The 27,352-nt window shown below is 43.9% G+C and overlaps 1 protein-coding gene across 6 annotated transcripts in view; it reads left to right on the forward strand.

Annotated features, from left to right (window-relative positions):
* LOC115171725 (septin-9-like) overlaps positions 1 to 27,352 on the forward strand; it is a 136,501-nt gene that overhangs the window by 63,412 nt on the left and 45,737 nt on the right. For 3 of the 6 annotated variants that reach the window (XM_029728796.1, XM_029728799.1, XM_029728797.1), the window contains one exon: positions 3,626 to 4,372. In XM_029728796.1, the coding sequence (XP_029584656.1) occupies positions 3,626 to 4,372 (747 nt within the window). Of the gene's footprint in view, positions 1 to 3,185; positions 3,247 to 3,625; positions 4,373 to 26,395; positions 26,475 to 26,561; positions 26,651 to 27,352 lie in introns of those variants that run through there. The other 3 variants (XM_029728798.1, XM_029728800.1, XM_029728801.1) reach the window with 3 other exon arrangements.

A 27,352-nucleotide genomic window follows, 5' to 3' on the forward strand; every position in this document is an offset into this window, starting at 1 on the left:
AACTATTTCTGAACTGTTGCCAAGTTCAGCTATTACACCCAGAATTCTGTGTCAAACACCATCAATAGTACAGCATATGTCATGTATCTACTCACACATCTTTACATCTTGATGTAGCCCTGCCTAAACTGCAGCCAGCATGGCTTTTATTCAGTAATACCACACAAAAACCTGATGAAAAGAACCAAGTGTGTGAAAATAGTGAACTCCATAAGGGGGTCTATTACCCCCATGCTGCTCCCTGGCTTGGGGCCTTCTGAGTGGGGAAGATGCTGGCGCTGGCTGGGTTGTTTATTTGGGAGCTCCAGGGCCCTAGTCTGGAAGAGCAGAGGTTAGCCAGGTGTCGCAACCCCCAAACTGACACCAAACCAATGGAACCCCATATGGTATGCAGGGTTGGGGAGTAACTAATTACATGTAATCTGTTACATGTAAGGGGTTACAAAAACGGTTACTGTAATCCGTTACATTACCAGCAAAATTATTGTAATCAGATTACAGATACTTTTGAAAAAGTAGATGATTACTTTGAGGATTACTTTTAAATTCAGAAAGAAAATCTTTGACACTTCTCTGTTTTCTCAATGATATTCAAATCAGCATTGAAAACAATTAAGTTTGTTCCACCTGAGTGAGTCTGACCACAAGTCAGAGACCACTATGACAACACACCAAATGTGTTTGATTGCGGGAAAAGAGCAGAAAGAGTTCAAGCTATCTCTTCCAATGGTGCTACTGCTGTCGGCATCCAAAGATTATCCAACTTGCATAAACGCTTGGAGGTAAGAATGACAGCAGCGGTTTAGTCTACGGCGATACAGATATCACTTATTATTATTGGTCAAAGCATGCCATTCCACAAGCCAGCATTTATTTTTCAACTGGAATCAATGAACCCAATCAGTCCTCCATGACAACAAAATCATAAACAACAGAGTAGGGCTGGTTAATATGTCCTTAGTTTGGGGGTTATGCTCTGGTAAAACAATGTGGCTAATCTATACTGATCGACTTTGGTTTTTAATGTAAGGATATCATTTAATCATATTATTATATGTAGTATAATAACAAACAAACCCATAAAGTAAAATTTTACATCCATATATGGCCAGCTATATAAACTTTAACATTGATTTATCCTGAAATAGATGTCGTTCAATTGGTAACGTACATGTTTGTCTTCTTCTAATGCATTTTAAGGTGTAAGTAATCTAAAAGTAACTTAATGTAATCAGATTACATTACCGAGTTTGGGTAATCCAAAAGTTACTTTACTGATTCCACTTTTGGACAGGTAACTTGTAACTGTAACGGATTACATTTAGACCTACCCAACCCTGACTGTACGGCTGTAAGGCCAACTTAGAAACACAACAGAAACATAACAACAACAACAACTGGAAACAATAAGCCCCAGGTCCCAAATCTTTTTACCTGGGACTCATTGCACTACTTGCCTGGCTCCAGATCTGCCAGTGCTTTAGCCAACTCCCCTGTCTATCTTGGTTAGTTAAGGCATCCTGTTGATATGCAGAACTCAGTGTTTGCTAATGGAATAATAAATAGAATTTGGCATGGCTGACACTTAAATAGCATTAGAATGCTCTGACTATAGCTAGCTTTCAAGGATAATTTTATAAAGATTATAGCATGAAACTGTCTGGGCAAAAGCCCTGTGTGTGTGTGTGTGTGTGTGTGTGTGTGTGTGTGTGTGTGTGTGTGTGTGTGTGTGCAAATGGGGGTGGTTGGGTGTGTGATGATGCTTCATTTAGTTGAAGCGTGAAGATATTTCACTAGAAATCAAAATGCTGAAGAGTGTGTAGGATACTATTTCTAGTGAGCTGGGCTAGACTAATATTGGTCCTTCTGTTGTAGAAATGTAATTACTAAAGAGATTACTAAAGAAATGACTAAAGATACATTATAATCAGCTTCAGGTTTTACTATAAATGTAAGTGGGTCACGTAACCATAGATGGTATATATAAAGGTCACACTCATAGATGGTATATATAAAGGTCACACTCATAGATGGTATATATAAAGGTCACACTCATAGATGGTATATATAAAGGTCACACTCATAGATGGTATATATAAAGGTCACACTCATAGATGGTATATATAAAGGTCACACTCATAGATGGTATATATAAAGGTCACACTCATAGATGGTATATATAAAGGTCACACTCATAGATGGTATATATAAAGGTCACACCCATAGATGGTATATATAAAGGTCACACTCATAGATGGTATATATAAAGGTCACACCCATAGATGGTATATATAAAGGTCACACTCATAGATGGTATATATAAAGGTCACACTCATAGATGGTATATATAAAGGCCACACTCATAGATGGTATATATAAAGGTCACACTCATAGATGGTATATATAAAGGTCACACTCATAGATGGTATATATAAAGGTCACACCCATAGATGGTATATATAAAGGTCACACTCATAGATGGTATATATAAAGGTCACACCCATAGATGGTATATATAAAGGTCACACCCATAGATGGTATATATAAAGGTCACACCCATAGATGGTATATATAAAGGTCACACTCATAGATGGTATATATAAAGGTCACACCCATAGATGGTATATATAAAGGTCACACTCATAGATGGTATATATAAAGGTCACACCCATAGATGGTATATATAAAGGTCACACCCATAGATGGTATATATAAAGGTCACACCCATAGATGGTATATATAAAGGTCACACTCATAGATGGTATATATAAAGGTCACACCGTTAGCCAACCTGTTGCTGCTTATCTATTTTATTCGTTGATAGAACCGCGTTTTTATTCAATGGGCAGAATTTAACAGAATTAGAGTATTTTTTTATTGAAAAATACCTGCTGATTCCTCACAATTTATGGGCAGGGCGAGCGCAGGGGTGTATTCATTACGCCGATTCAACAGAAACCGTTTACTCCAAACAGAAATCGTTTACTCCAAAAGTTTTGCAACGAAACCTAGAGTTTCTATTGGACAAATTCTGGTAGGTCCCGCCATGTTTCGTTCCGTTTGCTTCCATTTGGGTTCTTAACCCGTAAACGGTTTCCGTCATAAGAGGTAATGAATACACACCAGTAGCGCGCTCCGTGGTTGTTTGAACAGTGTGCGCATCGGTTTGTTGTGAGTCAGTCACGTTTTCAGTGAAGGAATACTAAATCGCAATGATGAAAAAATATGTGAAGCGTATTAAATCAGGTAATGAACGGACTTTCCCTGTTAATATTTTAGTTTCATTGGGATTCCGTAGGGTTTTTGTTTTATGTGACACAGTGATTCCGTTTTCAACTTGATTTTTGAATAGTGTTCCCCAAACACTTTAGAAATCAAATTGTTGGCCTACATTTTTTTCCAAGAGATGAATCAAAATCTGAAACGCGTTCCCCTCTTGTATTTTGGTCGCCTAGTTAGGCTATAGCAGTAGGCTACTCGGCTAAATTACGAAATTGTGATAAATACTGATGCATATCTTGATGTTTATTAATCCATTCATTATATTACTTGATTAATTTACAAAGCAACACAATTCGTCTGTGTTGATCAGTTGACTGACCACAACATGTCTTCTCTTTTCCAGCACTAAAGAGGTCGTTTGAGATGGAGGAGTCTGAAGTCTCCATCAACCCCTCCCCTCTGTCCCGTAGGACCAACCTCCGCTCCTCCACCTCCAGCCAGCGAAGCTTCCACGACCTGGGCTCCTCCCGCAACTCTGACTACCCCTCCAGAACCTCACCTTCTGACTCCAACCCCTGCTCTCCCAAAGCCAGCCTGAGACGCATGGAGCTGTCCGGGGGCGTGGTAGGCGGTCGTGCCCTGGATACAGCCTCCACCCGCCGGACCGAGATCTCCATTGAGGTGTCGTCCAAGCAGATTGACAGCTCGCCCAGCCCGGGTATCGCCCGCTTCGGCCTGAAGAGGCCGGAGGCCCAGAGCCTTGGTTCTCGAGCCGGAGTCGTCCCAGAGAGCTCCACCATCTCCAGCTCGGCACACAGACGGGCAGAGATCTCCCTCTCTCGGCCCCACGAGCCCCCCGGGGCACCCAGGAGGGGGGACTCCCAGCCTCCCTCAGCCACCCGGATCCCTGACCCCCCTCAGAGGAGGACCGACCCCACCACGGCCAGTCCTGTGGAGGGCCTTACTTCCAGGAGACCTGAGATGCCTGTCTTCCGACAGCCAGAGATGGCAGCACCACCTCCGGTCAGGGTGGTGGAGAACAACAGCCACCCCCCAGCGACCAGTGGCCCCCTGCCCAGCCTGGTGGAGCCCAGGAGCGAGAGGACACAGCCCCCGGTCAGCGAGACACCCGTCGTCAGACCTATAGAGAGTAAGTCAATCTAATTCTATGTCTGACACATCTATGCATTAGTCTCTAATGCTTGTTCATTTCACCTCTGTGTGCTCTCTCTATCTGTGGACAGTATTTCACAACTGCTCTGTGCTGAGAGAGAATGTATAGAAAGTAGGAAGTACACACTTTTTAAAGTTCAGGGGTTATTCCTTTGATTTGATCAGAATCATTTGTGTTGTAGAAGGTCAATTGCATTTGTTTTCAGTGCTCACACCCTTTCAAGACAGTTTAGATACACAATCTGTCTTATTTAACATGTGAATAGTCAGACAAAGTGCAGCCTAACTCTGCAAGGTGACAGTACCATTACAGATGGTTTCTCATGAGCTCTTGCTGCTGTGCTGTCTGGATGTCTGACTGGGAATATAGGTCAGAGTAATGATGAGGATCCCAGCTGAGGCCCAGCAGTAAGAATGGGCTCAGCCAGCCAGCCAGTCAGTCAGCTAGCCAGCCAGCCAAGTTTAGTGTACTCTAACCATTACATCAGGCCCTCATGAAGGACTGAATTGAAGCAGACAGAGGGTGACATAGCTGTGAATTGTGAAACTGAACTATACATGATGTGGTACTCCCTTGGTTTTCATTTCAGATATTCCTGGAAGTGATGTTTTTACAGGGTAGACTCCGGTGTTAAGAATGCAGTAAAGTAGTGGTTGTGTTTTATAGTTCCTGGTCTATACTTCAGCTATGTCCTGTGTAGACATGCAGTAAAGTCCTTCTGTAAAGATGGATCATTCAAAACCAGAGTGATAGATAGCCTTCCTTTCCTCTGTCTAACCTGACCTAGCCTTGAGCTTTTTGGGGTTTGAACTAGAGTTGAGTGATATGGCCAAAATATCAGATCACAGTATTTTTGACGGTATTTGAAGCTATTTTAGGTTTTTGAATGATACAAGTTGTAAATATGCTTTATGAGTAATTCATGACACTAGGGTGACAACAAATACATTATACGTGATTTCAATGGGGCTTTCTCCATTTATACTCCAAACAAAAATACTTTTTAGCATTTTCATCAATTTCTGCACTTTTTACTATAATTTCCCCACTGTGACTCTAGTAGCAAATGGAGTAAACTATAAAAACACACATTATACGCATAGGAGTTGCGTATCACATTTAACAAACCAAACACACTGTTACAGAAGGTCAAGAAACTCAAACCGGTCCGTGCATCATTACCGGTGTGTGTATATAGTAAAATACGGTATACCACCCAGCCCTAAATTGACTGAATGAATAGGATAATGATAAATTGAAAGATACATTTATAACATGAATGTGAACCACTGCTTTTTTAAATGACTCTTTCAAGGTAGACTTCGAGATTTTGGCAATGAGATCCTTAATCTACTTCCCCAGAGTCAGGTGAATGCTGGATACCATTTTTATGTCTCTGCGTGTAGTTTGATGGAAGTTGCTAACTAGCACTAGCGCAATTGCTAACTAGTGTTAGCACAATGACAGGAAGTCTATGAGTATCTGTATTTTCTTGCAAACCTACCTCTAACTTATTTTATATTGGACACAGAGGCATAAAAATGGTGTCCATGAATTCATGTGACTCTGGGGAACTAGATAACTAGATACAATCCCGAAGTATCCCTTTAAACTACTACCACTGTTAATGGGACAGCCATCAAACTAATCACCCATATTAGCAAACTGATTTTATTTCAAACTTCACATTTCTCTAGTAGGGCCCTACGTTATACGTTATTTATCGTAATGAACGATATTAGTGAAATACCCACGCTAAGTGGTTGGTGTTAGTCATTTGTGGTTTATAGTCCCAGCTCTAGTTTGAACTTTGAAGCACAGTGACTAATGGTAGAATTATGCTGTGGTGTGAAGGGTTGGTGTGCGTCCCAAATGGCACCCTAATTCCCTATGAAGTGCAGTAGTTTTGACGAGCCCTATAGGCCCAGCTCAAAAGTAGTGCACAAATTAACATAGTAGGGTGTCACTTGGGACGCAACCATGGTTAGCAAAGCCTTGAAGTAAAAGAAGAACATTCTGTGGTGCTTTTTCCTAAGTCATGTGTCATAATTTTAGATGTTTCTGGGGAAAAGTACCTGTCATCCTACTGTGGCTAGGAACTGTGCACTAAGAACTATGACTCATGATTCAGGCATACCAAACCTTCGGCCCATCCAGTTTTAAAGATGAAAAGGGCAATGACGTGAATGTTATTTCGGCTTCCGATTTGCCTTTTTTCAAACCACCAGAAAACCACCACAAAAGCCTCAAAGGATGGGACTGTTTCAACTTGAAGGGTCAGGGAGGTATGAGTGAGGTCATGAGTGTATGAGTACAGATGATGCAATGTTGACATTGTGGGGGCTTGAAGGCTTCCTATATGAGGCCTACCTCTCATTAAAGGTCTAAGTAGCCTTGACTTATTCCTGTCTCCTCGTGGGAGAGGTCTTAGGTTATTGTGGGGGAAGTTTAAAGGGCCACTTCACCACTTTTTAATCTCATTCATTATCTCCAGCACATACTGTACCACTGTGTTATGTGGTAATAAATATGAGGTTCAAAGTGTTGAAGTGCCCCTTTAAGTGTGATGTCAGACTTGGCGTTGACCTGATGACCTCGTGCCCCGTTCTGAAGTATCATTTGTTATTATGAACAGACCCGGGTGATGCCATAGTAACTCCATCCGCTATGAACCCTTACTGTACTGATGATGAAAATAAAGTTACAAAAACAGAATTCAGAATATTAGATACATTTGGTGGTGTTATTGTGAAGCCCCTGTGAGGCAGTATGGTGGTGTTATTGCGAAGCTCCTGTGAGGCAGTATGGTGGTGTTATTGCGAAGCTCCTGTGAGGCAGTATGGTGGTGTTATTGTGAAGCCACTGTGAGGCAGTATGGTGGTGTTATTGCGAAGCCCCTGTGAGGCAGTATGGTGGTGTTATTGTGAAGCTCCTGTGAGGCAGTATGGTGGTGTTATTGTGAAGCTCCTGTGAGGCAGTATGGTGGTGTTATTGTGAAGCTCCTGTGAGGCAGTATGGTGGTGTTATTGTAAGTGGAGCTCCTATATGGTGGTTGTGTTCATGCTGTCTGTGTAGTCTGCTCCAAGGGAGACACAGGCAGCTGGTAGGTGTGACATTCCAAATCTGGAGTCCATAAACGTGTAGCATAAAAATAGAAACCCTTCAATTTCCAGCTTTTTCCGCCGCGCTGCTGTTGCTTCTCTGTTGACTGCTCCTTATTGGCTGTTTCATCACTGTTACAAACAGCCTCTCCGATGGCTGAAATAACTTTCTGCCAATCTACCGTGTCCTCCTAGGGCTGTAATATATAGGTACACTTGATTTAGCTCGCCAGGTAGGCAGGGTTTTCACCTAGGGACCAATGAATGGCTCCAAACCGGGAAAGTCCTGCATTTTGTGTTGGTTCTGTTTGAGTATTCGTCATGGTTATCATACTGAATATCACAGCACAAAGTCTTTACTTGAGTTTCGATCAGTATCAGATGTTTTACTGATGTAAAAGTTTCCTCTAATCACAAGAAGGGAAGAACATCTTGAGAAAGGTGGTCTGAGGACTAGTGGTGTGTGGGTGGTGAAGTAAGATGGAACCAGTCCAGGAATCACCCTTTGACCTGCATCATTGGCTAATATTTTCCTCTGGGGGTATTATGAGGAGAGGAGAGAACCCAGACATGACTGGTAATGAAAGCAAGAGAGTTTTTGTTTATTATCTGTTTCACTTGCTTTGGCAATGTAAACACGTTTCCCATGCCAATAAAGCCCCTTGAACTGAGAGAGAGAATCCCAAAGATTGTTTTGATAGGAAAGGGGGTAAGTTCCTCCTGTAGTGAGCGTGTGAGAGGGGGTGTTGAGCCGAGGGAGAAGTGTGCAGATGTGGGCGAAATGGATCCCTGGTTTTCTCTAAATGTTATTAGGGAGCGAGAATAAACTGGAAACTCACCTTTGACCCCTATAGTCAGCTTAGAGTAAACACATACTGTTAAAGGGGGGTCGGTATGGTTGACTACATGTTGAAGGGGCTTGCTGCTGTGGTTGACTACATGTTGAAGGGGATAGCTGCTGTGGTTGACTACATGTTGAAGGGGATAGCTGCTGTGGTTGACTACATGTTGAAGGGGCTTGCTGCTGTGGTTGACTACATGTTGAAGGGGCTTGCTGCTGTGGTTGACTACATGTTGAAGGGGCTTGCTGCTGTGGTTGACTACATGTTGAAGGGGCTTGCTGCTGTGGTTGACTACATGTTGAAGGGGCTTGCTGCTGTGGTTGACTACATGTTGAAGGGGCTTGCTGCTGTGCTTGACTACATGTTGAAGGGGCTTGCTGCTGTGCTTGACTACATGTTGAAGGGGCTTGCTGCTGTGCTTGACTACATGTTGAAGGGGCTTGCTGCTGTGGTTGACTACATGTTGAAGGGGTTAGCTGCTGTGGTTGACTACATGTTGAAGGGGCTTGCTGCTGTGGTTGACTACATGTTGAAGGGGCTTGCTGCTGTGGTTGACTACATGTTGAAGGGGCTTGCTGCTGTGGTTGACTACATGTTGAAGGGGCTTGCTGCTGTGGTTGACTACATGTTGAAGGGGATAGCTGCTGTGGTTGACTACATGTTGAAGGGGTTTGCTGCTGTGGTTGACTACATATTTTACTTCTCTGCTTTAACATTGTGTTTGGGACTAAGACGATGGTTTAAACCCATATTCCAGAAATGAATCTGTAGTGATGAGAGGACCGTCATTGTAAACTAGGGGTGAAAGCATTCCTCTGAACGAGGCGTGTCGGCTACTAGTACCCCCTCTGTCAGATAGTTAGAGGGCTGAGAAACAGAATGATTAAACCATTAGACATTTTAGACATTAGATTTATTTGATAAATGTATCTCTATGGTCTGAGTGACAACCTATGCTGCCAAGCATAGCTAATTCAACCTCCACAATGGTGGGATGGGTGGGAACTCAGACGTTTAAGCCCTGTGTAGGAGGAGTGTGTTTTCAGACACATGTTTGGGAAGTATCAGTGAGTTTCCATCCATATCTTCTACCTCTGGTACCCCCAGTGTACAGCACTGTGAGAGGGCAGTCCAGTGGGACCTTCTCTCCTTTCCCCTGGTGTGTGTGTGTGTGTGTGTGTGTGTGTGTGTGTGTGTGTGTGTGTGTGTGTGTGTGTGTGTGTGTGTGTGTGTGTGTGTGTGTGGCCTGCAGGGACAGTAGGTTCCGTCATGCCCCTTCTCTATTTGAGTGTGACCAACCTGCCTGGGTGCCTCAGGCCACCCTGTCTGTTGGACAGTAATTCAGGTGTGTGTGTGTGTGTGTGTGTGTGTGTGTGTGTGTGTGTGCACGTGCGCACGCTATGTGCCACTGTGACATGTATTACGGGTGTCTGGCCTAGGGGACAGGTGCTAGAGATGGACTACTGTTACAGGGGTAAGGTACAGGTACCTTTATGGGGGTGGTGTTAAACACTAGGTAGTCAAATGTATTACAGTGTTACGCTAAGGTGTGTTTAATTTACCGCAATAAAATGCTTTAACGTAGTGTATGGGTAGAGAGGGATTTGTTTTTGCAATCTTCCATTGATAGTTAACTATTTGCAATGGCCAATTTTATTCCATTGGCAATTTTAATTCAACAGCAAGTACAATATGTGTCAAATGTCCGTCTGCTCCGTTACAGTGGACTTTACGGTGTCATAACTTTAAAGGTCCATAGTGAAATGCTTCATTGTCAGTGTGTTGCATGGACATGTGAAACATTACATTTAATATGTGATTGAACGTTTTCAATTGGATATCAAAGCCTTGAAATGTGTTGCTGTAAAATGTTGGAAGACATTTCTGTAGAGCTGGTGCTTCCACAGGAAATGATCTCATGCACACACACACACACACAGCTGCCTATGCCTGGCTTGGACGTGACTACACAGTGAGCCTGTACACATACTCTCTCTTGCTCTCCTTTTGTCTTTCTCCTTCCCTCTCTCTTGCTCTCCTTTTGTCTTTCTCCTTCCCTCTCTCTCTCCGTCCCTCTGGTTTCCTGTTGTAGGACCTTTGTTCAAGTTTCTCTTGGCTGTCAGCTGAAGGACTGAGCAGAACCAAGCCAGAGTAAACAGACAAACACACACACTGCCTCTCAGGTGGGGTTAAGCAGCCAGTGCTGACAGCCTAAGGACAGTATTACTGAGCGTGTCAAGGGAAGTATTTAGAAAACCACACACATAAAGTCTATGTGCAGTAGTACTAATCATAAGGACTAGCTTGTATTCTTTAGGCACCAAATGGAAGAAAACAGACTGAACCAATAAGAAACGCTCATTTTTGTTTTCCATTGCAAAACCTTTTGCTACGCTGTGCTCTAATGTATACGACCCTGGTTTATTCTGTTGACCTCACTGTGTATCTGTGGAATGTCAACTGTTAGACCAACTAACTGGCACCATATTGTCGGGTGTTTGTTGCTGCTAATGCTCTGTTTGACGGATGAGGGAGGGAAACGTAATGTGAAGGAACGAGGTGACTTCTTAGGTGACTATTAGAAGGTGACTTAACCCCAAAGGCAGGACGACGGTAAACCCCTCTCTGATGTCACTAACCCCTATCGTTACTGTAGCGTGACCTTTCCCTGACCACAGGAAGTCATTTAAGTGTTTACTCATGTTTTGTTGGTTGAAGATAGGAGCCTCTCTATAGCATGAGTTGCTTAATTTGCTCTCTAAGGCTGTGTGATGGAAGCTAAGAATTGGGAGAATGGAGTGGGAATACTAGTTCTAGAACAGATAGGAGCCACATATAGACTATATTTCTACATGTACAGCTCTGCTATAGAACAGAACAGATAGATATATCTATCTACATACATGGCTCTGGAACAACACTGTCTTTTTGAGAAAAAATAGCCATTCAAGGAGTTCCTTACAGCCAGTTAGGAAGTAGAGCATAGCCTTGATTACATGCTGATGGGCTCTGTGGATGACTAGTTAGCCCTGGACTGGACTGGACTGGTGAGGATCTTGGTTGGTAGGCTAGCCCTCCACTGTGAGATGTGGTCATGCAGGGTGACACACAGCAAATAGACATTTAGAAAAAGAAAGAGAAATCATTAGTCTGACCGCAATCTTGTAGTCTCTTGTTGTGTTGTGAGGCCTTTTCATTGTCAGAGGTCTGCTAGGGTGATGTGTGTCTGTGTGCACGCGCACACCACATACTGTATGTACACGCACACCACATACTGTATGTACGCGCACACCACGTACTGTATGTACGCGCACACCACGTACTGTATGTACGCGCACACCACGTACTGTATGTACGCGCACACCACGTACTGTATGTACGCGCACACCACGTACTGTATGTACGCGCACACCACATACTGTATGTGTCCTGTGTGTCAGCCGAGTAGGAGGACATTCCTGTCGAGAGGAATAAGTCCGGGCAGTACTTCTGTCCTTTTAATTTATTTGGTCCACTCACATTCCTCTCTGGTCACATGATGGACATCCTGTAAGGGCAAAGGTCAGGCCATCGGGGCCAAAAGCCCTCAGGAGCCTTGTGAGTTCTAATGACACATTGATCAGACTCACTATTATGCTGCTGTGTAGAAACGATTTTAATTAGCTAGTCTGTATGTTAAAAATTAACCTTAAAGGGGCAATCGTAATTGAAACAATAACAAGCGATCGCCCTGCCTATGTTTCAGTAAAAAGCTGAGGAATGGGGCTGGAGAAATATAACCACTCTGAAATTCATCAAAAGAGCTACGGATTCAATGACTGACCATTCATGATATCAAAGTTTTAACCATGTTTTGAGGCTATACAGTGGACAAGCACAAGCTTATATTTTGGGTTCTGATAGGTTACGACAGTTCAAGAATAAATGGGTGCATATCATAAAGTAAAAAAATATATGTAGCAACTGCAGATTGACCCTTTAAGCGAGGAGAGCTTTAGCTGCTGATCAAAGTTAGCCTCCAGGCTAATGTGAGTAGTACAGAATAGTACAATCGTTACTTATCATGGGAATTAGCTTCAGGCTATGCTAACACCGTGAAGTCATTTTGATGACGATTAGCTTGATGCTAGTGGGGTGATTTCTGATCAGAATTAGTGATAGTTCTGGGTGACTCAGTATCTCCCTGAGGGGAGCAGCAGGGTCATGTGCTGACTGGGGGAGCGTTCTCTCAGGCTGCAGTCACAACCTATTAAGATGGTGTTTGTTTCCCTCTCTCCCACATAAAGAGCTATTGATGGCAAGGAGAAGGGATGGCTGAGGAGCTGGACTTGTGCATGTCACAAGGCACGGAAATGTCTTCAGTGATGAATAATTTACAGATGGGAAGTGTGTTTGTGTGTGTGTGTTGTTTATGTCGTGTGTGTGTGCCGTTCCGGCTTTAGAGAGAAGACGGCAATGAAAAGCTGTCTTTGATTCCTCTGGCCACACAAAATATCTACGTTTTTTTGATTTGTGTTTCTCAGTTGAGTAATCGTGATAAAAGGGACTGAATAGAGACTCAGGTTGATACCAAATCCATGCATACAACACAAGATACTGCCATAACCTTTTACCCTCCCCACTGCCTCACCTCACATGTCAATTTGCTATCAGGTACAGAGGTGCCATACTCTGGAGTTCCATGATGAACCAAACAGCCCAGTAGTAGACTAGGGGTCAGGGGTCAGCCTGATGAACCAAACTACCCAGTAGTAGACTAGGGGTCAGCATGATGAACCAAACCACCCAGTAGTAGACTAGGGGTCAGCATGATGAACCAAACCACCCAGTAGTAGACTAGGGGTCAGCATGATGAACCAAACTACCCAGTAGTAGACCAGGGGTCAGCCTGATGAATCAAACTACCCAGTAGTAGACTAGGGGTCAGCATGATGAACCAAACTACCCAGTAGTAGACTAGGGGTCAGGGGTCAGCCTGATGAACCAAACTACCCAGTAGTAGACTAGGGGTCAGGGGTCAGCCTGATGAACCAAACTACCCAGTAGTAGACTAGGGGTCAGCCTGATGAACTAAACTACCCAGTAGTAGACTAGGGGTCAGCCTGATGAACCAAACTACCCAGTAGTAGACTAGGGGTCAGGGGTCAGCCTGATGAACCAAACTACCCAGTAGTAGACTAGGGGTCAGGGGTCAGCCTGATGAACCAAACTACCCAGTAGTAGACTAGGGGTCAGCCTGATGAACTAAACTACCCAGTAGTAGACTAGGGGTCAGCCTGATGAACCAAACTACCCAGTAGTAGACTAGGGGTCAGCCTGATGAACCAAACCACCCAGTAGTAGACTAGGGGTCAGCATGATGAACCAAACCACCCAGTAGTAGACTAGGGGTCAGCATGATGAACCAAACTACCCAGTAGTAGACCAGGGGTCAGCCTGATGAATCAAACTACCCAGTAGTAGACTAGGGGTCAGCATGATGAACCAAACTACCCAGTAGTAGACTAGGGGTCAGGGGTCAGCCTGATGAACCAAACTACCCAGTAGTAGACTAGGGGTCAGGGGTCAGCCTGATGAACCAAACTACCCAGTAGTAGACTAGGGGTCAGCCTGATGAACCAAACTACCCAGTAGTAGACTAGGGGTCAGGGGTCAGCCTGATGAACCAAACTACCCAGTAGTAGACTAGGGGTCAGGGGTCAGCCTGATGAACCAAACTACCCAGTAGTAGACTAGGGGTCAGCCTGATGAACCAAACTACCCAGTAGTAGACTAGGGGTTAGCTTGATGAACCAAACTACCCAGTAGTAGACTAGGGGTCAGCCTGATGAACCAAACTACCCAGTAGTAGACTAGGGGTCAGGGGTCAGCATGATGAACCAAACTACCCAGTAGTAGACTAGGGGTCAGCCTGATGACCCAAACTACCCCGTAGTAGACTAGGGGTCAGCCTGATGAACCAAACTACCCAGTAGTAGACTAGGGGTCAGGGGTCAGCCTGATGAACCAAACTACCTAGTAGTAGACTAGGGGTCAGCATGATGAACCAAACCGCCCAGTAGTAGACTAGGGATCAGCCTGATGAACCAAACAGCCCAGTAGTAGACTAGGGGTCTGCCTGATGAACCAAACAGCCCAGTAATCCCCTCCATGTAGCCTAACTCACACACAAACAAAGTATACTAATTTAGAAAAAACACATTTGATTATCTGCTTGATCAATTAATGTTTTACTTGTATTGTTTTTGGTGGTCTGGTTTTCATATAAGCCCTTTTGGGCTTCCAACCTTACCTGCACAACATTTTTACCAGTTTTTTATTTTTTTATTAGTATGGTTTATGTATTTCACTTGTTTTCTTTGGTGCAAATAAATAAAACCTAAACACTCCCAGAAAAAGAAGACACTTCTACAGATAGCATCGCCACAGACAAAGAAAACTGGTAGAGAAGAAAATTCCACTTTAGACTGTTGATACACACCCCACATACAGTACGTGTTGGTTTCTCCAGTGACATGAACACCTCAACAAAACAGCATCCCATTGGTGCAGCTCTAACAATAACCAGTAGGAGATGCTGTTACACAGGTGGTTCTCTTCCAGACTCAGGTAACTAGGTAGGTATTCCACACAGGTCTTTATCTTTTCTAGATTCAGGTAACTAGGTAGGTATTCCACACAGGTCTTTATCTCTTCTAGATTCAGGTAACTAGGTAGGTATTCCACACAGGTCTTTATCTCTTCTAGATTCAGGTAACTAGGTAGGTATTCCACACAGGTCTTTATCTCTTCCCGATTCAGGTAACTAGGTAGTTATTCCACACAGGTCTTTATCTCTTCTAGATTCAGGTAACTAGGTAGTTATTCCACACAGGTCTTTATCTCTTCCAGATTCAGGTAACTAGGTAGGTATTCCACACAGGTCTTTATCTCTTCTAGATTCAGGTAACTAGGTAGGTATTCCACACAGGTCTTTATCTCTTCCAGACTCAGGTAAATAGGTAGGTATTCCACACAGGTCTTTATCTCTTCTAGATTCAGGTAACTAGGTAGGTATTCCACACAGGTCTTTATCTCTTCCAGATTCAGGTAACTAGGTAGGTATTTTCCACAGATGGTTATCTCTCCCAGACTTGGGTAACTAGGCATGTATTCCCCACTGTCTGTAAGAGATTACATTACACTTCGTATACATGACTTGACAAAGGCGTATGTCCTGTTACATTTATGTCACCAGCTTTGTGTCACTAGGGACGTCCTGATCGTATTGCAGCGTAGCCCTGTTGTCTTGATGTTGTCATAGCAATAAGATAGCTCACAATATTGCCATCCCACTGTATAGATATCTTAGAGTGGATAGGGGATGTCCTACACTATCTGCTTTGTCAGTAAACATTTGATCAGCTTGTGGATCTGTTATACCACTGTGCTGCCCAGAAGAAGGCACAGTGATGCCGAGACGTTGGTGTTTTTTTGTTTTTTTTTACCCAATAAATTACCTAGAGGTAATAGATATGGAGTGTGTGGGACTCTTTGTTTTTATAGTTTCCAGTTTATTCTCCGTTAGTCAGCACCTCTACACTAAATAATTTTCTCTGGGTGTGTGCCAGCTCAGGCTTTTTTTTAGACTGTGCTGGCTATGTATATACTGTACAGTACATACTTCATCTATGTTGCTAATAGAAATACAGGAGAAAACGGGCAAGGTGTGGGGATTTCCTTTCTATTACAATTGATTATTATATAATAATACTTTTTAACCCTTTTTCTTCCCAATTTCGTGATATCCAATTGGTAGTCACAGTCTTGTCCCATTGCTGCAACTTCCGTACGGACTTGGGAAATGCGAAGGTCGAGAGTACAGTAGACGTCAACCGATTATGATTTTTCTACGCCGATACCGATTATTGGAGGCCCGAAAAAAGCCAATACCAATTATTTTTTATTTTTTATTTCCTTTAAAAAAAATGGTATATATATTTGTAATAATGACAATTACAACAATACTGAATGAACACTTTTATTTTAACTAAATATAATACAAAAATACAATAAATTTAGTCTCAAATAAATAATGAAACATGTACAAATTGGTTTAAATAATGCAAAAATGCGGTGTTGGAGAAGAAAGTAAAAGTGCAATATGTTCCATGTAAAAAAGCTAACGTTTAAGTTCCTTGCTCAGAACATGAGAACATATGAAAGCTGGTGGTTCCTTTTAACATGAGTCTTCAATATTCCCAGGTAATAAGTTTTAGATTGTAGTTATTATAGGACTATTTCTCTCTATACCATTTGTATTTCATATACCTTTGACTATTGGATGTTCTTATAGGCACTTTAGTATTGCCAGCCTAATCTCGGGAGTTGATAGGCTTGAAGTCATAAACAGCTCTGTGCTTCAAGCATTGCGAAGAGCTGCTGGCAAACGCAGGAAAGTGCTGTTTGAATGAACGTTTACAAGCCTGCTGCTGCTGCCTACCACCACTCAGTCAGACTGCTCTATCAAATCATAGACTTAATTATAAGATAAACACACAGAAATACGAGCCTTGGGTCATTCATATGGTCAAATCCGGAAACTATCATTTCGAAAACAAAATATTTATTATTTCAGTGAAATACTGAACCGTTCCATATTTTATCGAACGGGTGGCAACCCTAAGTCTAAATATTGCTGTTACATTGCACAACCTTCAATGTTATGTCATAATTATGTACAATTCTGGCAAATTAATTACGGTCTTTTGTTAGGAAGAAATGGTCTTCACACAGTTCGCAACGAGCCAGGCGGCCCAAACGGCTGCTTATACCCTGACTCTGCTTGCACTGAACGCAAGAGAAGTGACACGATTTCCCTAGTTAATATTGCCTGCTAACATGAATTTCTTAACTAAATATGCAGGTTAAAAAAATATATACTTGTGTATTGATTTTAAGAAATGCATTGATGTTTATTGTTAGGTACATTTGGTGCAACGATCGTGCTTTTTTTTAGCGAATGCATTTTTGTTAAATCATCACCCGTTTGGCGAAGTAGGTTGTGATTCGTTAATAAATTAACAGGCACTGCATTGACTAGTAATTATGTAAAGATTGATTGTTTTTTATAAGATAAGTTTAATGCTAGCTAGCAACTTACCTTGGCTCCTTGCTGCACTCGCGTAACAGGTGGTCAGACTGCCACGCAGTCTCCTCGTGGATTGCAATGTAATCGGCCATAATCGGTATTCCAAAATGCCGATTACCGATTGTTATGAAAACTTGAAATCGCCCTAATTAATCGGCCATGCTTTTTAATCGGTCAACCTCTAGTCAAGAGCCATGCATCCTCCGAAACACAACCCTGCCAAGCCGCACTGCTTCTTGACACACTACTCGCTTAACCTGAGAGCCATCCGCACCAATGTGTCGGAGGAAACACCGTAAGGCTGGCGACTGAAGTCAGAGTGCATGTGCCCCGGCGCCACAAGGAGTCGCTAGAGCGCGATAGGACAAGGACGTTCTAGCTGGCCAAACCCTCACCTAACCCGGACGACGCTGGGCCAATTGTGTGCCGCCTCATGGGTTCCCGGTCATGGCCAGCTGCAACACAGCCCGGGATCGAACCCGGATCTGTAGTGACGCCTCTAGAACTGCGATGCAGTGCCTCAGACCGCTGCACTACTCAGGAGGCCCAGTATTTGTTTCTTGTTTTGTTTCTTGTCCCTAGCATCTGAGTTTGTTGTTCTTTACTTCCACTATTTTGGTAATGTATACATACTTGACTAAAGGTGTGGAGAGATGGTTTGGGACCAGCAGCAAGCCTTAGCCAGGCAGTAGTGTTTTTATGCAGAGGGAAAGTCAGTGAGGTAAGGTCTGGAGTAACTAGAACAGACCTTCCCATTCAAGTTAATCTCATTATTGTTCAATGGACTGCTCTACTTAACTCAGCTCTATGGGATGATTCACTGTAGTGCTCTGCTGGGTTTATATCAGCATGTTAGAGGAAGTACTTCCTCCTTTCCCAGAGCTCTGCACCCATATGACACCCCTATACATACAGACACGATTTCCTATCTTTTCTTGTATTTTCTGACAGGATGGCCCAGAAGGATATACTGCTGAGGTAAAATAAGTGTTTTAGTTAAAAATGAAACCCAGGAAGCTTTGTATTTCTGGTAGTTAATTAAACTCCCACGTCTTTCACATTGACGACAATAGAGGGCATTAGCTGATTCTGTTCCCACTGTACACTACACTTTATACTTTCTAACGTAGGCCTAGAGGTTTCTAGAAACTCTCCAACCTTATTCATTATCATCTAAAACTCAAAACTGATGCTAGATCAGCACTTATACTCAGACACTTACGGGCCCAACATTTGAACTTGACTTTTCTCTTCGAAAGGGATTATTAGAATGTAGTGAAGGTGTAGAATGACTACAATGCAGACATGACTCGACAGAACTGCTTTTCCCACTAAAATGTGCGTGATTCGGCCTTCACATGCCCTTATTTTGGGTTTCCCCGTATACTGTATGGGAACAATAGTGGTCCTGTTTGGTCTCTCGGTCTTCTCCTTCTCTCTCCGTCCTCCTGAGGCGGCCCACTGAATTCTCAGCCTTCAGTCTGGAAACCTGTGGGACACAAGCTGGCTATTCACGTCGGTCCTTTTCTCCTCTCAATCTCTCTCCACAAACACACACACACACACACACACACACACACACACACACACACACACACACACACACACACACACACACACACACACACACACACACACACACACACACACCTCAATCAGGCGATTCACTTTGTTCTCTTTCTCACACTCCTCTCCTCGCTGTCTGTACATCCCACCTACACAGACTGGAGAAATGGTTTGGAACTGGTTTCCTACTTCTATGATATGGCACTGTTCCTCTCTGCTCTCTGTGTATTTCAGCTATGTGAATGATTGCAGAACATTTGTTTGAAATTCAGTCACCGGTAATGAAATGCATGTAATCTGATATTTGGCTGAACATTTCTGATTGGAACCATAGTTGAACAAACCAAATGTGATTTGAAACACTGAAAATGCCATGTTTCTTCAATCTATACATTGTGTTTCTATGGTCTGAAAGCCCCGCTGCAGCACACGCATGGGGAGGTCAGCCAAGCAGCTCTCCACTGTCCCTGCCAAGACCCGTCTCCATCTTGGCTCCATCTAGCCCAGTAACATCAGCCCACAGGGCCCCTGCTATTGGGTTTCTGGCATTGCGTCTCCGTCAAACGAAGATCTTTTATCTTGGAAAGCCCATGTTCTCCGCAGGGCAGCCACTCAAATGGAGTCGATACTAAAGGCACGAGCCAAGTTGTGCCGATCAAACAAATTATGGTTGGCTTTAGCTCTGGCATCACTCTGTGTTCAGTCAGTTTGGAGTCAACGATGTTTAGGAGAGACTGTTGGACTTATTTTGTGATGCAGTTTTTGCTAATGAGAAAAACACGTGTCATTCAATGTCTGATCATACAATAAGATGATGTCCCTCTACTATGTCCTTCAGATGGGCCTCTCTGCTGACATCTCTGCTTTCAGGTAGGATACAGCTAGCCTGGTACCAGATCAGTTTGTGCTGTCTTGCCAACTATGGCCTTTGAAGTAGACGAGACTGCACAAACAGATCTTGGACCAGGTTTGGTTAGGATATGGCTGGTTTGATATTTAGTGACTCTGACTTCAGTAGGCTTGGCTGGGATGAATTAGGGACTCATGAATCTATGGGGAGGTTGGTGGAGGAATGGTGGTGGGGGGTGGATGAGCAGTGCGTTAGCCTTGTTCCCACTGCAGAAATACAGTGTGTTATCAATGTTGAGGGTGTAGTAATGTACAGAATAGAGCCAATCCTTCCACAGTCCTCTGGGCCCCAGGGACCCCTGCTAGATGCTCAGCTATGGAGAGATGAGATGGAGGGAGAGAGAACAGAGGAATGAAAAAGAGACAAGCCTGAAAAGAGGGGCCAAGTTTTGAGTGGAAAGCTAGACTTCGAGAAGTGAGGGGAGGGTTGTACAGTACAACATTTTGTCTTTAAGATTCAGTCTTCTCAGAACTTTACAGCAGGACAACACTGAGCAGCTCCACTGGAAAACAAGACAAGGACACACTGAGTTTTGTAAGTACTCGTGTGTGTGTGTGTGTGTGTGTGTGTGTGTGTGTGTGTGTGTGTGTGTGTGTGTGTGTGTGTGTGTGTGTGTGTGTGTGTGTGTGTGTGTGTGTGTGTGTGTGTGTGTGTGTGTGTGTGCGCGACTCTGCCTAGTAAATGGTCTTCATTAGAGCCAAGTCAAAACTCTTTCTGTAATTCAGTGGAAAAAGGGAACAGACACTGATGGCAGGTTACCATGTTTACCTAAAGTAAGGCCTCTGGGCTGACAGGGAGGGAAGAAAACTCTCTTGCTCCAGTACTCTCTCTCCCTCTTGCTCCAGTACTCTCTCTCCCTCTTGCTCCAGTACTCTCTCTCCCTCTTGCTCCAGTACTCTCTCTCCCTCTTGCTCCAGTACTCTCTCTCCCTCTTGTTCCAGTACTCTCTCTCCCTCTTGCTCCAGTACTCTCTCTCCCTCTTGCTCCAGTACTCTCTCTCCCTCTTGCTCCAGTACTCTCTCTCCCTCTTGCTCCAGTACTCTCTCTCCCTCTTGCTCTAGTACTCTCTCTCCCTCTTGCTCCAGTACTCTCTCTCCCTCTTGCTCTAGTACTCTCTCTCCCTCTTGCTCCAGTACTCTCTCTCCCTCTTGCTCCAGTACTCTCTCTCCCTCTTGCTCTAGTACTCTCTCTCCCTCTTGCTCCAGTACTCTCTCTCCCTCTTGCTCCAGTACTCTCTCTCCCTCTTGCTCCAGTACTCTCTCTCCCTCTTGCTCCAGTACTCTCTCTCCCTCTTGCTCCAGTACTCTCTCTCCCTCTTGCTCCAGTACTCTCTCTCCCTCTTGCTCCAGTACTCTCTCTCCCTCTTGCTCCAGTACTCTCTCTCCCTCTTGCTCCAGTACTCTCTCTCCCTCTTGCTCCAGTACTCTCTCTCCCTCTTGCTCTAGTACTCTCTCTCCCTCTTGCTCCAGTACTCTCTCTCCCTCTTGCTCCAGTACTCTCTCTCTCCCTCTTGCTCCAGTACTCTCTCTCTCCCTCTTGCTCCAGTACTCTCTCTCTCCCTCTTGCTCCAGTACTCTCTCTCTCCGTCTTGCTCCAGTACTCTCTCTCTCCGTCTTGCTCCAGTACTCTCTCTCTCCGTCTTGCTCCAGTACTCTCTCTCTCTCCCTCTTGCTCCAGTACTCTCTCTCTCTCCCTCTTGCTCCAGTACTCTCTCTCTCTCCCTCTTGCTCCAGTACTCTCTCCCTCTTGCTCCAGTACTCTCTCACTCTTGCTCCAGTACTCTCTCTCTCCCTCTTGCTCCAGTACTCTCTCTCTCTCCCTCTTGCTCCAGTACTCTCTCTCTCTCCCTCTTGCTCCAGTACTCTCTCTCTCTTCTTCTATCGCTGTATCAGAAAACCAGAAGAAATAGTTGGAGACACTCTAAAGAACATATTAAAAAAAGCTGTTATCCTTCCACAGCGCTTTTGTTATCCTGTAAAAGTTGGATAGTGCTCTCTCCCTCTTTGACTTGTCCTGTCTAAGGGATAGTGATGAGAGTTACTGTTGTGTTGGAGGAACCCAGGGGCTCTGGTTACGGAGGCATCTTCAATCTGCACATGCTCAGTCTACACTACCCTGGTACTGACCAGATCAATCTGGCACAGCGCTTAGCAACACAGCTGGGAATGCTTCAGCGAATGGGTGGCTCTAAAACTCTCAGAAAAGACAGCAACGCTGTGATGAAGTCAATCTTGTGCTCCGAAAACCACAGAACTCTGACGGTTTATCTACTTAGCGGTCCCCTCTTTAAACATAGTTTCTCTGCATTTACTGATTTTTATACACACGCACACAATACAGGGCTTTGAAATAGGGCGCCTGTAGTTAGAGAATTCAGGGCTTCTTATAAGCATTGTAAAACGGACTAAATGCACCCAGGATTTATTTTTACTCCCAGTTGATGTTGATACATGATCACCCCTCTGACCCTGAGCAGGAAGTGGGGAGCTGGCTGGATGTGTGCTGAGGGTGTATGTTGAGGGAGTATTAGGCTAGAGTAAGGCACTGTGTAAATCTGCCTCCCTAATGGCACCTTATTCCCTATGTAGTGCACTACTTTTGACCAGAGCCCTATGGGAATTGGGTGCCATTTGGCACGCAGTCTAATAGTTAGGTGGATGTGGGTTCTTCAGGGCTGGTGTGTGAGGGTTGGACATAAACTGGGACCTGTCATGAATCTACAACCATGGCATTTTTGGGGGAGATTTTGGTCATCTGTCCAAGGTTACTTTTTCCAGTTGCTCACTTTCTCCTCCTGTTCAGAGAAAACATTCAGCTTCTTACATAAATTACCCTAAGACTTTTCAAAAAGTACAGACTCAATCATTTCACTAGACCAGCAAGGTTTGTGATGAATGAAACCAAATAAAGCCATCCATCCAGAAACAGTAGTTGCTGTAAAAACGAATGAGGTATTTGGTTAAATGTGAAAACGTGATCGCTTTCACCCCTCCCCCCCCCCAAAAAAAAACTCAGGTGATGGATTGCGTGTGTGTGTGTTAGACAGTTGGTGCTTTAGCCCCTGGTAGGTATATAATTTCACTTCCTGTGTGGCCAGAAACACAGCTGTTTTCTTCGCTCTTTAATCACAGACAACCAGTTGTATCAAAGAACCTATTGAGACATGCCTCTCCCTGGAGCAGTATGTACACCACTGCAGTAGAAACTAGAACCACTGCAGTAGAAACTAGAACCACTGCAGTAGAAACTAGAACCACTGCAGTAGAAACTAGAACCACTGTAGAACTGGGATTTAAAGGGAGCAACTCTCCTTTAATCTTTAATGATCCAGAATTAAAGGCACACTCCTGAATGTTTGTTTCAGCCGAACAGCAGCCCCACAGTGGTTTGTTAATGCCATAAAGCTGAGAGATGGGGCTATGGTGGTAAAATTGTGGTCAAAAAGAATTACAAGATGTTATCCCTTTCTCAGGTATGGACAGTGTTGCAACACTTAAACCTGCTACACATTTTCAGTATTAAATATTTAACCTACTTCTCAATCCTCCTCATCCATTGTTGGATGTAGCTCCCACAATAGCAAGTAAACACATGTCATGTTTATTTGGTCCCGCTAGTCCTCTGGTATGTGTTGTGGAATGATTGGGATCCTGTGAATTCCAGGAACAAAGGGTTGAAGCAGGTCATTGGAGGGTTGTAAATCAGGGACAGACAGGAGGACCAGGGGGATGGACAGGCTGGCTTCTCTCAAACCTGAGGCCAGAGGCTAGGGGGAAGGGAAGGATGAGGGGTAGAGGGGCAGGGACGGTGTGTCTACACACACACACACACACACACACACACACACACACACACACACACACACACACACACACACACACACAGAAATGGCTAGACGCCAGCCGAACCGAAGCATGTGGAAGCCTTAAGAATGAGTGTGCTCTCATACTCCCTTAGAAGAACTTTGCTTGAAAAACAAACAAGAAAAAAGTGGCAATAGTACTGTTTGTCCATCTTGAGATGCCGTAGCCAGTATATACTTCCTCAAAATGGTCAGAATTAATGTAAGAACTCAGATGTAGATTTTTGTTGCGCATTTGTACATCTAACTAAGATGTTTGGTGCAGTATTTCTGAAGTAATTTTTTTAAACATGAAAACGAGTCGTCTAGCGTTGAATGACAAACACTTAGTTGAAGAATCCCTACTATTGACCAATAACCGACGAATGTGCGTAGATTTCGGCTCACGACCTTCAGCTTCCTTGAGATAATATTGTGTGCACGAACAGCAGAATAAACCCTTGCCAAAGACCAAAATCAACAAAAACGTCACAAAATGTCATCATAATATACAGTACCAGTCAAAAGTTTGGACACACCTACTCATTCAAGGGTTTTTCTTTATTTTTACTATTTTCTACATTGTAGAATAATAGTGAAGACATCAAAACTATGAAATGACACATATGGAATCATGTTGTAACCCAAAAAGTGTTAAACATATATTTGAGATTCTTCAAAGTAGCCACCCTTTGTCTTGACGACAGCTTTGCACACTCTTGGCATTCTCTCAACCAGCTTCACCTGGAATGCTTTTCCAACAGTCTTGAAGGAGTTCCCACATATGCTGAGCACTTTTCCTTCACTCTGCGGTCCAACTCATCCCAAACCATCTCAATTGGGTTGAGGTCGGGTGGTTGTGGAGGCCAGGTCATCTGATGCAGCACTCAATCACTCTCCTTCTTGGTCAAATAGCTCTTACACAGCTTGGTGGTGTGTTGGCTCATTGTCCTCTTGAAAACAAATGATAGTCCCACTAAGTGCAAACCAGATGGGATAGTGTATCACTGCAGAATGCTGTGGTAGCCATGCTGTTTTTTGAGGTTTTTTTTGTATTTTTCACCCCTTTTTTCTCCCCAGTTTCGTGGTATCCAATTGGTAGTAGTTAGTCTTGTCTCGTACGGACTCGGGAGAGGCGAAGGTCGAGAGCCATGCGTCCTCCGAAACACAACACAACCCAACCAAGCCAAGCCGCACTGCTTCTTGACACAATGCCCATCAACCTGGAAGCCAGCCGCACCAATGTGTCGGAGGAAACACCGTACACCTGGCGACCCTGTCAGCGTGCACTGCGCCCGGCCCGCCACAGGAGTCGCTAGTGCGCAATGAAACAAGGACATCCCTGCTGGCCAAACCCTCCCTAACCCGGACGACGCTGGGCCAATTGTGCGCCGCCCCAGGGGCCTCCCGGTCATGGCCGGCTGCGACAGAGCCTGGACTCGAACCCAGAATCTCTAGTGGCACAGCGATGCAGTGCCTTAGACCACTGCGCCACTTGGGAGGCCGTAGCCATGCTGGTTAAGTGTGCCTTGAATTCTAAATATTTCACTGATAGTGTCACCATCAAAGCACCCCCACACCACCTCCTCCATGCTTCACAGTGGGAACCACACATGCGGGGATCATCCGTTCACCTACTCTGCATCTCAGAGACTTGGCGGGTAGAACCAAAAATCTTAATTTTGGAGTCATTAGACAGATTAGGACAGATTTCCACTGGTCTAATGTCCATTGCTTATGTTTCTTGGCCCAAGCAAGTCTTCTTCTTATTGATGTCCTTTAGTAGTGGTTTCAATTTGACCATGAAGGCCTGATTCATGCAGTCTCATCTGAACAGTTGATGTTGAGATGTGTCTGTTACTTGAACTGTGAAGCATTTATTCGGTCCTCATGAGAGCCAGTTTCATCATAGCACTTGATGGTTTTTGCAACTGCACTTAAAGAAGCTTTTGAAGTTCTTGAAATGTTCTACATTGACTGACCTTCATGTCTTAAAGTAATGATGGGCTGTCGTTTCACTTTGCTTATTTGAGCTGTTCTTGCCATAATATGGACTTGGTCTTTTACCAAATAGGGCTATCTTCTGTATACCACCCCTACCTTGTCACAACACAACTGATCGGCTCAAACACATTAAGAAGGAAAACAATTCCACAAATGAACTTTTGAAAAGGCACACCTGTTAATTGAAATTCATTCCAGGTGAATACTTCATGAAGCTGGTTGAGAGAATGCCAAGTGTGTGCAAAGCTGTCATCAAGGCAAAGGGTGGTTACTTTGAAGAATCTCAAATTGTAAAATATACTTTAATTTGTTGAACACTTTTTGGTTACTACATGATTCCATGTGTGTTATTTCATAGTTTTGATGACTTCACTATTATTCTACAATGTAGAAAATAGAAACAAATAAATAAAAATCCTGGAATGAATAGGTGTGTTTTTTTGACTGATACTGTATGCACAAACTCTTACCAACTGTTTCAGATGGGAAGCATGAGAAGCGTTTACCCTCTCTCTCTGAAGATGTTTCATGTTGAGGGGAGGGTGGTGTGAGTGAGAGGGGGGTGTGGCATGCCTGTGGTCCAGTGTCACATGACAGGGTGAGGTGGGAGGGGCCGTGGGGTTCCTCGGTGACTGGACTGGCTCGCACTAGGGGGCTGCTCTTCAGCACGGGACAACACACACGGTGAGTTTGCGGTTCTGCCTCCCTCGTAGTGTGTACTGTGTGTGGTTTCCTTGTTCTCCCCTCTCTTTTTCTCTGCTTTTCTTTTTCTCCCTCCGTCTCTTCTAGTTTCCTGTTTTGTCTGTGGTACAGTACTAGCTCTCTCTTTACTCTGCTGCCCAGGAGCACCACTACTGTGTGTGAGTGTGCATGTTTATGTTAGTGTGTATTTGTTTGTCTTGATAAAAAGTTCCACTCAGATGTACTGAGGTATGGCTGTAGAGGGGAATAGGCTTTTTGTGAAGTTTCTCTGTGTTGTACTGTAGAGGGGAATAAGTTTCTCTGTGTTGTACTGTAGAGGGGAATAAGTTTCTCTGTGTTGTACTGTAGAGGGGAATAAGGTTCTCTGTGTTGTACTGTAGAGGGGAATAACTTTCTCTGTGTTGTACTGTAGAGGGGAATAAGTTTATCTGTGTTGTACTGTAGAGGGGAATAAGTTTCTCTGTGTTGTACTGTAGAGGGGAATACGTTTCTCTGTGTTGTACTGTAGAGGGGAATAAGTTTCTCTGTGTTGTACTGTAGAGGGGAATACGTTTCTCTGTGTTGTACTGTAGAGGGGAATAACTTTCTCTGTGTTGTACTGTAGAGGGGAATACTTTCTCTGTGTTGTACTGTAGAGGGGAATAAGTTTCTCTGTGTTGTACTGTAGAGGGGAATAAGTTTCTCTGTGTTGTACTGTAGAGGGGAATAACTTTCTCTGTGTTGTACTGTAGAGGGGAATAAGTTTCTCTGTGTTGTACTGTAGAGGGGAATAAGTTTCTCTGTGTTGTACTGTAGAGGGGAATAACTTTCTCTGTGTTGTACTGTAGAGGGGAATAACTTTCTCTGTGTTGTACTGTAGA

Source organism: Salmo trutta, chromosome 32 (assembly GCF_901001165.1).
Source record: "Salmo trutta chromosome 32, fSalTru1.1, whole genome shotgun sequence".
In the NCBI taxonomy this organism is placed as follows: Eukaryota; Metazoa; Chordata; class Actinopteri; order Salmoniformes; family Salmonidae; genus Salmo; species Salmo trutta.